Below are 13963 nucleotides of genomic sequence, written 5' to 3' on the forward strand. Positions count from 1 at the left end.
TGCCCGGTTATTGAAGAGATGAGGGAGGGTGTCGGAATCCCGAGAACTGCAACTACGGGTGGTTGTGAACTAGGAACTGAACCCGAGTCCTCTGCGAGAGCAACAAATGCTCCCAACCCCTGAAACGTCTCTCTTGCCCTTCAAAAGTATTGTAAACAAACTCAAGATATTAATGGTCCAGTACATGACAGAAGAACATGGGAACATATTTTAAAATGGAGCAAGAATTAAGCTTTTATTACTGACAGGCTTTGATGGAGGATTCAGACAGAATCACCACTACACAAAAGCTCATCTAGTAAAGTTTTAGGTGGCCAGTAACTTGATCAATTAGCTCTACTGGTCCTGGCCCGATTCCCAGGACAGTTCGAGAGCCTGGTTCAATCTGAGTACGTCCAGCATCTTGGATTAAACTTACAGTCAGTCCCAACACTTTCGCATGGGTCAGTAATTCAATGAGGGTTTCTTCATCTGGAGCTTTGACCACCACTTTGGGCTGGCCACAGTACTCCCACTCTTTGAGCACTTGAGGGTTTTTCCTCTGAATCTGCTTGTAGGCAGAAACAGCAGCGTGAGAACACTGGGCAGCAACCTTCCCTTTTCCCATCTTTAGGTCAGTTCGCACCACAAGAATCATTTTGTACTCCCCACTCTCCCCAGGAATGCTTGCTTCGGTTTCTGTCTTGGTGTCTCTATTTGTCTCACTTGTTGAGTTCTGGGGTAACATGCCAAGGTGACCCCGGAGGCCCCAGCCCAGGCACATGCCACAAGCAACTCCAGCAGCCAAGCTGAGTGTACCAGGATGAGCCAAATACTCCATAACCAAGAACTTGGAGAGCACCTTAAGGGAAAAGAAAAAAGTTGTTATCTAAAATAGGGTTTCAAGCTGTTCAGATAAACCACCTACAAGAAACAAGCAATATTTGAGAGCCACACTAAGTCAAACAGAGGAAAGGCAAGATGCATTGTGGGTCTTATGCACAGACCCTGCTTCCATCCATCCCCAAGTACTAGATGATTCAAAGATCCACAAGGAATAGTTTTGGCCATTTGAATGGTCAGCAGACTTTCTTCAGTTAAAAACCCTACCATTCAGTCTTCCTTAAATCCTACGGGAAAAGGCAATGATGGCTTCGCCAATATGCCTAAAGAACTGTTGGGGGAGCTGAGCACTGATGGAGCACATCTTTAATCCAAGCATTTGGGAGGCAGAGTCAGGTGGATCTCTGTGAGTTCAAAGCCAGCCTGGTCTACAGAGTGAGTTCCAGGACACCTAGGGCTGTTACACAGAAACCTTGTCTCAAAAAACAAAACAAAAAATAAAATAAAAAACAGTTGTGGGTCCAGTGGTCCTTGTACTCAGAGAAGCACTTAAGAGAATCGAGAATGTTAATCACACAGGTGCATGCCTCCTCAATGGAAGAGATACAAACCAAATACTTGCATTCCATTCAGAAAGCAACTATCTGGTGACCATTTTGCTGCTAGCTGAAGGGACAGACCTCACCCTAGTTCTCCAGAACGCTTATTCCAGACTCTTCCCTCCCTAGACCATTCCCCATCCTTAGAATAGATGTCACAAGTACGTTATGGCCGCTGACCTCTATGCTGTCACTCAGAGACCACACTAGATTCTACATCTTTTTGCTATAGAACCCACCCTCATGGTCATATGTACTTTATAAGAGTTTCTATGTAGTCACAAATTTAAGCTTTATCATGCACCTGGAACTGGATTGTTGCCTGGAAACCTTTTCCCAGATTGTACTGTCTTTAAAAATGCTGACAGTTCACTGACCCAGGTTGATGAAGTCAATCTGCACTGTTTCCATTCTTATTTCTTGACAGGATTTGCTTTCCTGCTGCATGACACCTACAGGGACCCCCTTCAAGGAGCCTAAAGCAATAAAAACTAACTCTGGGAAGCAGTGTAAATTTCTATCTTCATAATTCAGTGGTTCTCACTGTCATAGTAAGCCTTTAGGAGGTACATTAGGCCACGAGTCAAGATGCTATAAACAAAGTTTCAGCATTGGAAATAAGCATGGATGGAAACTTATCCAAGATCCTAATACAAATTCATGTTACATCTGAGCACAAAGTATTTGAAGTGGGTTCTTAAATTCAGTAATTCTAGAAGTGTAGCTATTCTAGAGACATTGAATTCCTTTCACTCCTTCCCACCTTTAACAGGGTTACATCCTGTAGTCCACCACACCCTGGAACCCAGACAGGCCTTGAACTTGCACAACCCTCTGGCCTTAACCTTCCAAATGCTGGGATTTGAGCAACCAGCCTAGCTTGGATTTCTGTGTTAATGGAAACAACCATCAGTTTCTTCCTCTAGTGGAGTGTCCAAGCATTTATATGCATGAAGCCACCATTTTTACAGTACTTAAGTAACACTATAAGAACTGTGCAATACACGACCTAAACGGATAGGAACACTTATTTTAGCATAAATTTCCCTATTATTCTTCATAAAATAAACACATGTTAACATATGCTAAGTGAAGGGACTCTGGCCAGCTCCAGCGTAGAGAGCATGGCTCTGGCAGGCCCTGCCTTTCTCCCGTTCCCTCTGCCTTGCTCAAAACTATTAGATTACAATTCTGAAGCTAGCCACCAAGATCTATATAATATTCCTACAGGAACTGGTATGAAGAATATTTTGAGTTAAGCAATGACAGGCTGGAACAGGGCTTTTTTGAGACAGGATCTCATTATGTAACCCAGGCAGGCTTCATAGTTCTGATCCTCAAGCCTCAGCAGTGCTGGGACTATAGGCATGTCCCAGCACAACTGATTCCTTCAGTGAGTTTTTTGTTTGTCTTGTTGTTGGTTTGGTTTTTGAAAGAGGGTCTTACATAGCCCAGGCTAGCTTTGAACTCCACAGGAAGACAGAGCTGACCAATAACTTATCTTCCTGCCTCTACACCCCAAGTGCTAGGATTACAGGAATATATGGTTTTATGTGATGCTGGGGATCAAACCTATCATTTCATGCATGCTAGGCAAGTACTCCATCAAATCCTCAATTACAGTTCTTAGTCACTAAAGAGATACATACCATAAAGCTCATTTGTACATCAGGTGGCCACAAATGCAGGTCAAAGTTTATAGTGGAAACTTTAGATGGTTCAGCTATCTATTTAAACCCAAGTGAATTAGAAATTGCAAACGTTTAAGAGTCGGTATGCATGCTTTGATTATTCATATGATTACATGACATTGTCAGTATTAGCTCCCAAACTAGAGATCACTTTATACTACAAAAACTCTGATCCAAATGTCAGATTATTTACAGCATGAGTATTTTTCAGGGATGAAGCCATCCAGGGCTGGTGGGGCTGTGCTGGATTTCTAAGAAAGATAGTAACAATGCACCAAGCTCCTGAAAAAGAGAAAGCATCAAACTATAAATGTCTGGATTAGACTTGGTTAGAGGCACAGACCTTTCAGAGTGCTGAAATAAATGGAAATGATTAAATAAAAGCCTGACAAAAGTCAGGGTAGCTAGGGAAATCAGAGAGAGATAGAAATATACATAAAGAGGTCACTAATAAAACTCAGGCTGTTCAGACTAACTCTTCTCAAGGGAGTTTCGGTCTGTCTCTTTCTCTGCATCCCCACTATAATCTCAAGGTTTGATATTGCTCATAGTCAGTCTCACAGACAACCTTTAACAACCCAGTAAAATAAGTGTGATCATAAAACCCTTTTCTTTGGGCCTTCTAATTAGCCTGCTTCACCAAGCGTGTTTCAACAGATCTCCTACTCCTGATAACTTCCTGAACCACGCTCTCTACAATGATCTACTTCACGGCTTCTTTACATTTTTCCAACCTAAAAAAAATTCCTTTCTAAAATTTTTGACCCACCATGGCATATTTTTCTTCTTTCAATTCCAACCTCAATTATCTGCTTCTCCTAATCACCATGTACTGGTCCCTCTCTTCCCCCACACTACCAAAAGTGCTAAAGAACCAGGCATTTGCCAGTCGGTGGTGGTGCACACCTTTAATCCCAGCACTCAGAAAGCAGAGGTAGGTGAGTCCAAGGTCTACAGAGCAAGTGACACAGAGAAACCGGTCTCAAAAAAGCAGACATTGTCATTGCCACCACAGTTGTATCTTTTTGGGTTTCACTGAGTGTTGTGCACCACTTCCTAATGACTTTTAAAACTTTAAACCTTCCTCTTTGAATTATTTAACATGACTCTGACCCAATGCTCACCTTACCTATCTGATAGTTTTATAGTATCCTAAGAAAAACTACCTGGTATTTGCCTGGAAATATGGATAGTATTATACAATCTTATATTGTTGGTCCTTCTGTCTATATCTATACTATCCAATGTGGTAGCCATTAGTGCCATATAGTTAGGTACATTCAGCTTATGGTTAAATATATTCAGTTCTAAGGATCGACAATCTGAAAGTGGCTAGCAACCACTCTATCAAACTGGGAGAGAGGACACTGTCATCATTGAAGAAACCTGCAAGACCAGACAAGTTGATGTATCAACAGTCTCCTGTGTGTTTGGGGCCAAGTAAGAATCACAGTAAAGTAACCCTGTCCCAAAGAAGGTGGGGGAATGGAAGCACACTGGGACAGCACTGGACTATAAGCTCTTTTCCAACCTCTCCAATCAATCAATAGACCAACCAGCCAGCCAATCAGTACTCTCTGGGACTCATTATGCTTCAGGCGCTATTGCAAAGCCTCAAGAGAGAGAGCTCTCAAAACAAAGGTGAATTCTCCCTGCTTCCAGCTGGCCTTGACAGGCAATAAACTGTCAGGTTGTCCCTGGAGAGAGAGCAGAGACTTTGCTGCTCCACAGTCACTCTCAGGAGTTCCTTTCATCTTTTAGGGAGCTCAACTCAAGCAAAATTGGGATTTGTGATTTCATCACAGGAAGAGAGTTTCAAAAGAAGCTGGAGATTTTATTCAATATAGACTTTAAGCTCAAAGAAAAAGACACATGATGTGGTATGCCCTTATGTATGCTGAGAATGTTTTATTACCGTTGCTTAATAAAGAAGTTGATTTGGCCAACAAGGCAGAATAGAGCCAGGAAAGAAATTCAAGCAAAGATACAGGGAGAAAGAAGATGGAGTTGGAGATACGCCAGCAGCTGCTGGAGAAGCAAGATGTGAGGTAACAAGGCATAAGCCTCGTGGTAAAATATAGAATAACAGGGGGGGCTGGAGAGATGGCTCAGAGGTTAAGAGCACTGGCTGTTCTTCTGGAGGTCCTGAGTTCAATTCCCAGCAACCACATGGTGGCTCACAACCATCTGTAATGAGATCTGGTGCCCTCTTCTGGCCTTCAGACATACATGGAGGCTGAACACTGTGTACATAATAAATAAATAAATCTTTAAAAATTTTATAGAATAACAGAAATGGGTTGATTTAAGATGTAAAGGGTAGTTAGCAAAAGCCTGAGCCATCAGCCAGTTTGTAATCAATATTAAGCCTCAGAGTGCTTATTTGGGAACTAGCAGGCAGAGGAGAAACCTCCAGTTAGAAATGGCTCCCAGAAATACTCAGACAGACAAGACAGATCTAGTATCTTCCCCTAAGACATAACCAAATGTGGACACGTGCTCAAGAAGAGTCTCAGTCAGGCAGTGGTGGCACACACCTTTTATCCCAGCACTAAGGAGGCAGAGGCAGGCGGATCTGTGAGTTTGAGGCCAGTACCTGGTCTACAAGAGCTAGTTCCAGGACAGGCTCCAAAGCTACACAGAAACCCTGTCTTGAAACAAACAAACAAAAAACAAACCCCCAAAAACCAAGACATTCCTAGGCACGGAGACTCACACAGTCTTAGCCTTAGCCACATAGATCATTTTGATGGTTTTCAAGTTACATCTTAAAAGGGTGGCTGCCAAGAAACATTATTTTTCACTCTCTCCTCTCTCTCTCTGGATAGAAGGTGTCTTGGATGGAATTATAACCTACAAAAAAAAAAAAAAAAAAAAACAGAAGTCTGCAGAGTGGCAGTGGCCAATGTGTTTAATCACAACACTGGGGAGAAAGAGGCAGGTGGATCTCTGTGAGTTGGAGGCCAGTCTTGTCTACAAAGTGAGTTCCAGGGAAGCCAGAGCTACACAAAGACCTCTGTCTTGAAACAAACCAACGAAACCATCAGAAGCCATAGGGCTGCACAGAGTCTTGGGACACAGTCCTTTCCCTTTAAATGGGGTTTCACGTGAGAGTCCTGGACAACTGGGAAGGGACACAGGCTTTAAGCAATTGTTAACTGTGTTAGCATGCTTGATTCTCCCAGGTAAAAGGCTTCGATCAGATTCCAGAGTGAGGGGTTCCTCCCTCTTCCCATGTCCTTTCTACCCTGCACTAAGATGAACAATTTCATTTATTCCCAAATCCCCTCGCATACAGGGTGCTTTGGCCATGTGGATCTCCGGTTTCTGTTAGATTTCACCACCCTGAGTTTCCAAGTATTTTTTTATATGTTTTGATTGAGTTTTTTTTTTTTTTTTTTTTTTTGCTGATCATCAAACCCAGGGTAAAGAGCATTCCACCTTTTGTGTGTTCTTCCTTTATTTATTTATTTATTTATTTTTGAGGCAGGATTTCTCTGTGTAGCCCTGGCTTGTGTTCTTGACTTTTAAGAAAATCCATATTTTCCCTCCTGTGTTCCAATAGCATCAGTCACCAAATCCTGTTGTTTATTGCTATAAACCCACCTCCACTATTTCTACCGACAGTGTCCTAAGTATTTCTTATCAAAAACTTTTAACTTTGCTAACTCCAATCTTTGAGGGAAGTGGTTAAGGGAGGAGCATCCCAAGTTCATGACCAGACAGGGCGACTTGATGAGGTATAGTGAGTGATAAACCTGCCTGCCTCCATCTTCGGATTGAAAGCCATATTATAGTAAAAAACAAAACTATATTAGTTTCTGTTTATAAATTAAAATTGTCTCTCAAGGATTGAGCTATGGCCCACCTATAACTTTTTGAGCGTCTGTTTTTTGTTTTTCAAGACAGGGTTTCTCTGTGTAGCTTTAGTGCCTGTCCTGAAACTCGCTCTGTAGACCAGAATTGACCTCGAACTCAGAGATCCGCCTGCCTCTGCCTCCCGACTGCTGGGATTAAGGGCCTGGGCTCCCACCTATAACCTTAACTACGAAAGGCTCTGTACTTGTCTGTTCCTGGAAATGGCCACCAGGCCTTCGTTTAGGAATGTTGTTAGGACCTACTTGGTTTATGCTTATGTTCTGCTTTCGTAACCCCCGACTATCTGCCTGCCAAATGCCCCATCTGGAAACACTCCACTGCTTAACTGTGAAGCTCCTTGTCTTCCCCATGTCCAATGCTGATCTCCCGAGCCACCCCATGAGGGAAAGACAGCCCATGTGCACAAATTTAAAAAAAAAAAAAAAAAAAGCTTACTTATTTGGCCATGATATGGGTCGATGGTCTTTCTCCTCGCATCTATGGGATTAACAAGATCTAGAGCGCTTGCCTAGCGTGCACGAAGTGCGTGCACCACTGTACCAATAAATAAAAGTGCCTTTTTAATCCATCCTTAGAATTCTTTCCCTGCAGGAGCAAGGCTGAACAACTCGAAAAAGAACATTTAGTATTTAAGTGTGAGGCCTGCTCTCCATTTTCTCTGGCTAGAACAGCGTACCAACGCCACCTAAACGAGGAGGCTTTGCTCGACAGTAAAATTCTGGGTTCTATCCCTTCCCAGCATCTTGGTTTCTTCTTCCAAAGGAAGGTTTGCAGACCGGGCAAGCCCAAGCAGTTTATGTGGTTACTAAAAGGGAGCAGATTGTGGGATAAGAAGGTAAGATACGTTCCGGTAGGGAGAGAACTACACTGCTCTCCTCTCCATCGTCCTGGAAGGAACCGAGACTTACCTGAAGCACTACTTGTCGCTCACGCTTTGTGACTCTCCACTCCTAACAGGGAACACGCTTCGCGCGCGCCAACCACTTCTTCCGGGTTTCCAGAGAAACTAGTTCCGGATCAGGAAACTACAAAGCGCAGTCATCCTTCCTCCTGTCACACCCACAGGATCCGAATTGAGAAAGCCGAACCGAAATCCCGCGAGGACCCTCTCGGGTTGCCTCAAGGAAGGTGGAACATTTCTCTTTCGGAGGCGGGCTCCTCGGGGGACCGGACCGGAAGTGACGCGAGGGAGTTCCGGTTGGCCGGAGCCCAGCGGCGGGTGTGAGAGTCGGTGCTGGGAGCTGCTTCCAGGATCCTGAGATCCGGAGAAGCCCGGGTCTGAGCGGGTAGGTAGGCGAAAGCGGGGAGTCGGGGGCACACTCCCCAGCTCGGCTTCTTCCGTGGCTCTCACACTTGGGCGGTGCAGATACAGAACACGCTGTTTTCCACTTGAGGAGTGTTTCAGGTCACTGCTGACAGGCTGTGTCAGCTTGGCTGTAGTCAGGTTATGTGGGACACCTCTCCGCGGTTGGTTACCGGGACATTGGCCTCAGACGCTCCCGACCGTTCGTTCCAGGCTTGGAAGCTGCCCTTGGCTTCTCCAGAGCACCCTCCTCGCGGAGTGTCCTGATGAAATGAGCTGATGACCGAGCTCATCTCCAGGACCTTTCGATGCGCTGTTTCTCGTCCCCATGAAGCGCAGGCATGAGGGTGTCTTGACGGTACAGAGTTGCCAAAGGAAAGGGCTTTCGTCTTTCAGAGCTCTTACTGTGAACCTTGGCTCTTCTTCCAGCTGTCAGAGAAAGGGTTCTCTGCCCTTTCCAAATCCCTAGTCCCCAAATTTTGTATTTCACTGCAGTTGGAAGTACTTTGCAGCAAGGCAGGGCGGTCTACTTAAAAACCTTTTTTTTTTTTTTTTGGTTTTTCGAGACAGGGTTTCTCTGTGGCTTTGGAGCCTGTCCTGGAACTAGCTCTGTAAACCAGGCTGGTCTCGAACTCCCAGAGATCCGCCTGCCTCTGCCTCCCGAGTGCTGGGATTAAAGGCGTGTGCCACCACCGCCCGGCCTTAAAAATCTTTACAATTTCAAAAAGTGTGTATAGCCTTGTGTCTCCTGATACCTAATACTTCTGACTCGCAATTGATTTTACATAGCCATTCTTTGCTTTTCTTTTTTTGGATTTTCGAGACAGGGTTTCTCCGTAGCTTTTGGTTCCTGTCCTGGAACTAGCTCTTGTAGACCAGGCTGGCCTTGAACTCACAGAGATCCGCCTGCCTCTGCCTCCCAAGTTCTGGGCCCATCTGTATCCAGCTGTTACTATTTATGAACTGTGTTGTCATTGGGTCTGATTTTAGGGGATAAACTTACTTATTAGGCAGCAGTTTGTGTGTCGAAGGTTATATTTTTATTGACCTTCGGTATCCCAGAGTTTGTATCGATGCAAAATGACTCTAAAGCGTTAATAACTGTGTTATGTTATCCTTTGTTTGTTTTTGTCTCCTAATTTTGACACAAATCCCTCTTTTAGGATTTCGAGACAAGGTCTTACTCTGTAGCCTGACGGCCTCAAATTCACAATCCACCTGTCTCTTTCTCTGCCTCGTGAGGTTAAAGGCCACTGCATGCAGAAAGATCATTACATTTTAAATCAGATGACCTGGATTAAAGTCTGGGCTCCAACACTTACTAAGTAATGATTGGCAAATTACCCAGCATTCCACGCTCCTCTTGATTGTGATGATAAAAGGATCACTGTTTCAAAGGACTGTCAAAGTGTTTGGTGAGATAGTACTTGTGAAGTCTCTCTGTAAGTTCAAGTATGGCATTATTATTCAGGAACTAGAAATACATAAGTGGAGAATAATGTTAATTTGGAGTATTTCAAAATTAAACCCTTTATATCATGTCTTATTAATCTGAATATACTATTACCCATATTTATGATGATGGTCTTTGCTCTGTTTTTGAACACAAGAAAGCTAGCCTAGAGTAGCTTGAAATTAGTCACCTTAGTTAATAAGTAAGTGGCTACAAGATGTGCATAGCTTTGCATTTGAGAGTTTAATTCTGACCTTTCTCGGTCATCATGTATTGTCAGCTGAGAATTACAAGTACAGAAAACACTGAAGTTTTTAGTGTGTATGCATAACTGACTAATCATTAAAAGTAGCCTATCTTTGCTTACATTAAGTAAGAGCTAATTTTATTTACTGAAACCAATATTTAAAATTGTAGTTAACTCTTTAAATGCGTAGTTAGTGCCTTCTCATTTAATAGAGGGGAGAATTAGGGCCTATGAACTATCAGTGCTTGGCTGGCCTCAGGACTTCTAAAGTAGGTAATGCCAGAGCCTGGAGTAGACTTGAGATCTTGAGTAGACTGGCGTGTTCTTTCCATTCTTCTGAAGTTGTCCTCAGGCCTCCTGGTGAGCTTTGGTAATAGCCTGGTTTGCATAACACTGTTTTCTCGCGTCCGTGATTTCCTTCTCTGCTTTTGCTTCTTTAGTCCTGTAAATTGTAGGGAAACAAACTGCTCTGTGAGATTCATAGGGAAAGCCAGGAAAGGGACACCTGTGGTCACAATGCTTGAGACTGAGGTGGAAGGATCTACATTCAAAGCCAGTCTCGGATGGACTACATAGTAAGAACCTGTCGCAAATAAAATTTCTAAAAATTGTTCAGTAGGATGTATTAAGGAAAGGAAATGACTTATGTTTTCCAGAATAGTCTCAGTTCAATATCAATTGTATCAGGTATTGTGAAATGTCATCATTTCAGTGAAAATGACAGGAGCTCTGTAACGTGCCCCTTACTGATGTTACCATGCATGGGAAGAGCTTTTTCTTTTCCTTCCTCCTGATATAAAGAACTTTCTGAGCTGCTGTAATGCTGATACTCTATTTTATTAATTTTCACCTACAAGGCCATTTGTCTAACTGTCATTCTAAGTAAACAGCCTTTGTAGAAGAATAAATGCTTTGTTTTGATCCTTGGCTTCCACCGACTCCACAGCCACATTTCGCTCCTCCTGCGGGGAAAGCAGCAGTGGTAGTGCAACTCTGGGAACCGGATGCGCTGAAGCGGACGCAAGGTTGATAGTCTGCTTTTACAGGGAGATGTGCAAGTGTTCTTTCAGAGTAAACTTGATTACGGGGGCGGTGCTGAACCCAGAGCCTTGTGCCAACTATCATAGGTTCAGCTGCTGGCTAACCCCAACACCCAGAGTAAAGTTTTTTGTTTGTTTGGAGGGTTTTTTTTGGTTGTTTGTTTTTGTTGTTGTTTATAAAACAACAACAGCTAGGAGAACTCTCCTAGCTGGTCTGGATTTCATAATATAGACCAGTCTGGCTTGAAACTTAGAGAGCTCTGCCTTCTTCTCGACTGCTAGGGCGAAAGGTGTGCTTTACAGCTCCCTGCTAGAATAAATTTTAAGGGGTGTGTTGTCTCTAGAAACTCTCTGTTTTGTTTTCACGTATTATCTCTTTTTTATATTTGTATTTTTTAAAACAATCTTTTCTCATTTTACATGCCAATTCCAGTTCCCTCTTTCACACCTCCTCCTGTTCCCCTCACCTTTCACCCACCCCACGCCCCATCCACTCCTCAGGAAGGATGAGGCTTCCCATGGGAAGTCAACAAAGTTGGTCATATCACTTTGAGGCAGGACCAAGGCCCTCTCCTCTGTATCTAGGCTGAGCAAAGTATCCCCACAAAGAGAATGGCTGCTAAAAGCCAGTTCAATCACTGGGGATAAATCCTGGTCCCACTGCCAGTGACCCCACAGATTATCCCAGCAACACAACTATCACCCCCTGAATGAGGGCCTAATTTGGGCCTACGTGGGTTCCCCCGCTGTCATTTGGGAATCAGTGAGCTCCTAACTCAGGTCAACTGTCTCTGTGGGTATCCCCACAGTTTGCCCCGCCCCCAAGACTTAAGAAATTAAGTTCAGAAACATTCAAGGGATTTCCCATGCATTCCCCTCAAATCGTGTATTTTCAGAAAACACATTCTTTAACTGGCATCACCGTTTGATAGTTTCTGTTACCTATTTAGTCTGGTGGGCTGGTAATCTCTGATTGTGTACATTGAGCCAGGGTATATTGCTCACTTAGATTGCTTATTCAATTTGTAACACTCAGTTTTGCAGATCCTTAATCTTTATAGCTGTAGGGAGTCAGCCAGCAGCTGTTCCTGCTTGGCCTAGAACTAGATATGCTTAAGCATTCCACTTCCAGATACTTAAAGCAAGAAAGGTTACCGAAAGGTGGTGAGACCTAAGCTGACATCTTCGATGGCTTGCATGTGTTATTAAGGAACCTGACTTGAAAGGATGTTAATTTTATTGTGGAATAATTTTGCCAAGAAGATGAGAGTCAGTGGGTTTAGTGCTCTTACTTTTCTATCCTTTCTCTTGTTGATTTTTCCAGAAACTTTTACCTAAGGGAATTGCTATTATTGTATCATCACACAATTGTTTAAAAAATAATATTTATTTATTTGCATGTTGGTCTGTACGTGCATACCAAAGCATGTGGCAGTCAGGAACCAACTTACAAAAGTCGATTCTCTCCTTTTACATGTAAAACCTGAAATTGAACTCAGGTTATTAGCCTTGGTGGCAGGTGCCTTTACCCACAAAGCTTTAGTTTTAGGGTAGAGAAGTGCCTTGCCAACAGCATATTCCTGACTGTTATTTAGAGCTGTGCTGTATCTGGGTGCTGCTTCTAGTAAGTTTGTTACTAACTTGATAGGTTTCCCCACCCCTTTGAGGGACTAAATAATTTTTTTTGTTTTGTTTTTATATTCTAAATGGAGCTAATGTTTAAAATGAATGGAGTATTATAGTCTTAGCACTGGACGTACAGCCTACAAAGAGCCTTTGTGAGCTGACTTAGCATTGCTCTATAAGCATTCCTGCCAGAAACCAACAAAACAGCACAAGTTTAATACCAACCTTTTATTTCAAACACAGTCTTTTAAGGCATTTCTCGTGTCTGAAATGTGTTTGTTCTGGGTTGTGCTTCTGTTCTACTTCTGCCTTTTGACCTAATCAAAAAAGGCATCATTGTAAGGAATATAAGGTTTATTTTAGCAGCCTCACTCATATAAGCAAAACTGACTTATACTGTGCACCCGCACTGCAAAGTAGGCTCCACTGAAGGTCGAGAATTTGTGCTAGATTCTAGGCTGAGGACATTTCGATCTTTTAAGCAGAACAAGAATACTTGGGATTTCCTTCCATATTCATGAACTAGACAGTATTTCATGGCACATGGCTGAAATTGATCCTACTGCATTGAACTGTGGAAAGCAACTTATTACTTTTATCTTATCCTACTTATATGGGCTTCTTTTAGATTTTTTGTTTTGTTGTTTTTGTTTTTCAAGACAGGGTTTCTCTGTGTGTCCCAGGCTGTCCTGAAACTCACTCTGTAGACCAGGCTGACCTCAAACTCAGAGATCTGCCTGCCTTTGCCTCCTAAATACTGGGATTAAAGGTGTGCACCACCACCCCTTAGCTTATTTTTGATCTGTGTGGGTGTTGGCCTGCGTGTATGTTTGTGAACCACGTGGGCTTAGTGTCCCTGGAATAGGGAAGAGGGCCTTTAGAACTGAAGTTATAGGTAGTTGTGAGCTGATGTATAGGTGTTAGAAACAGAACCCTGGATCCTTTGGAAGAGCAGCCAATGCTCTTAACTATCTCTCCAGCACCCAGCTTTAGCTTTTACCCTCAAATAACTTTTTTGGGCAGTGGATGTGGGGCTTCGTGACAGGGTTTCTCTGTGTAGCCCTAGTTGTCCTAGAATTCTGTAGAATAGACTGGCCTTGAACTCATCTGTCTGCCTCTAGCTGCATTTGACTCCCAAGTGCTAGGATTAAAGGCGTGTGTCACCAGCTCCTGGCAATACACTTGAAATTTAAAGGGGGGGGGGAGGCATGGAGAAGTAGTGCTAGCCACTTAAATGTAATCTCCCTGTATGATTTGATTGGTTTTGTTTGTTTGGTTTTGGTTTGTGTGTGTGTGACAGGTT

At 43.2% G+C, this 13963-nt stretch overlaps 2 protein-coding genes across 2 annotated transcripts in view; one reads left to right on the forward strand and one right to left on the reverse strand.

The window, feature by feature from the left end:
* Window positions 1–208: 208 nt before the first annotated feature.
* Window positions 209–8039, reverse strand: Ptrh2 (peptidyl-tRNA hydrolase 2). Its single transcript, XM_050119560.1, has 2 exons — window positions 7900–8039; window positions 209–841 (listed from the first exon to the last, which is right to left on the reverse strand). The coding sequence occupies exon 2, from the start codon at window positions 818–820 to the stop codon at window positions 296–298; it is 525 nt and encodes a 174-aa protein (XP_049975517.1). The 5' UTR covers window positions 821–841; window positions 7900–8039; the 3' UTR covers window positions 209–295.
* A 90-nt stretch (window positions 8040–8129) lies between these two features.
* Window positions 8130–13963, forward strand: part of Vmp1 (vacuole membrane protein 1) — a 93162-nt gene continuing 87328 nt past the window's right edge. Inside the window, exon 1 of the mRNA XM_050119558.1 lies at window positions 8130–8277. The gene's annotated coding sequence lies outside the window, so the exon portion shown is untranslated. The remainder of the gene's footprint in view (window positions 8278–13963) is intronic.

The sequence above is a fragment of the Alexandromys fortis genome, unplaced genomic scaffold, assembly GCF_014885135.2.
Source record: "Alexandromys fortis isolate MF-2015 unplaced genomic scaffold, M_Fortis_MF-2015_v1.1 scaffold_173, whole genome shotgun sequence".
Lineage (NCBI taxonomy): Eukaryota > Metazoa > Chordata > Mammalia > Rodentia > Cricetidae > Alexandromys > Alexandromys fortis.

Bases quoted from the DNA above. Each gene is read 5' to 3' on its own strand.
- Ptrh2 (XM_050119560.1), bottom strand. From the start codon at position 820: ATGGAGTATTTGGCTCATCCTGGTACACTCAGCTTGGCTGCTGGAGTT.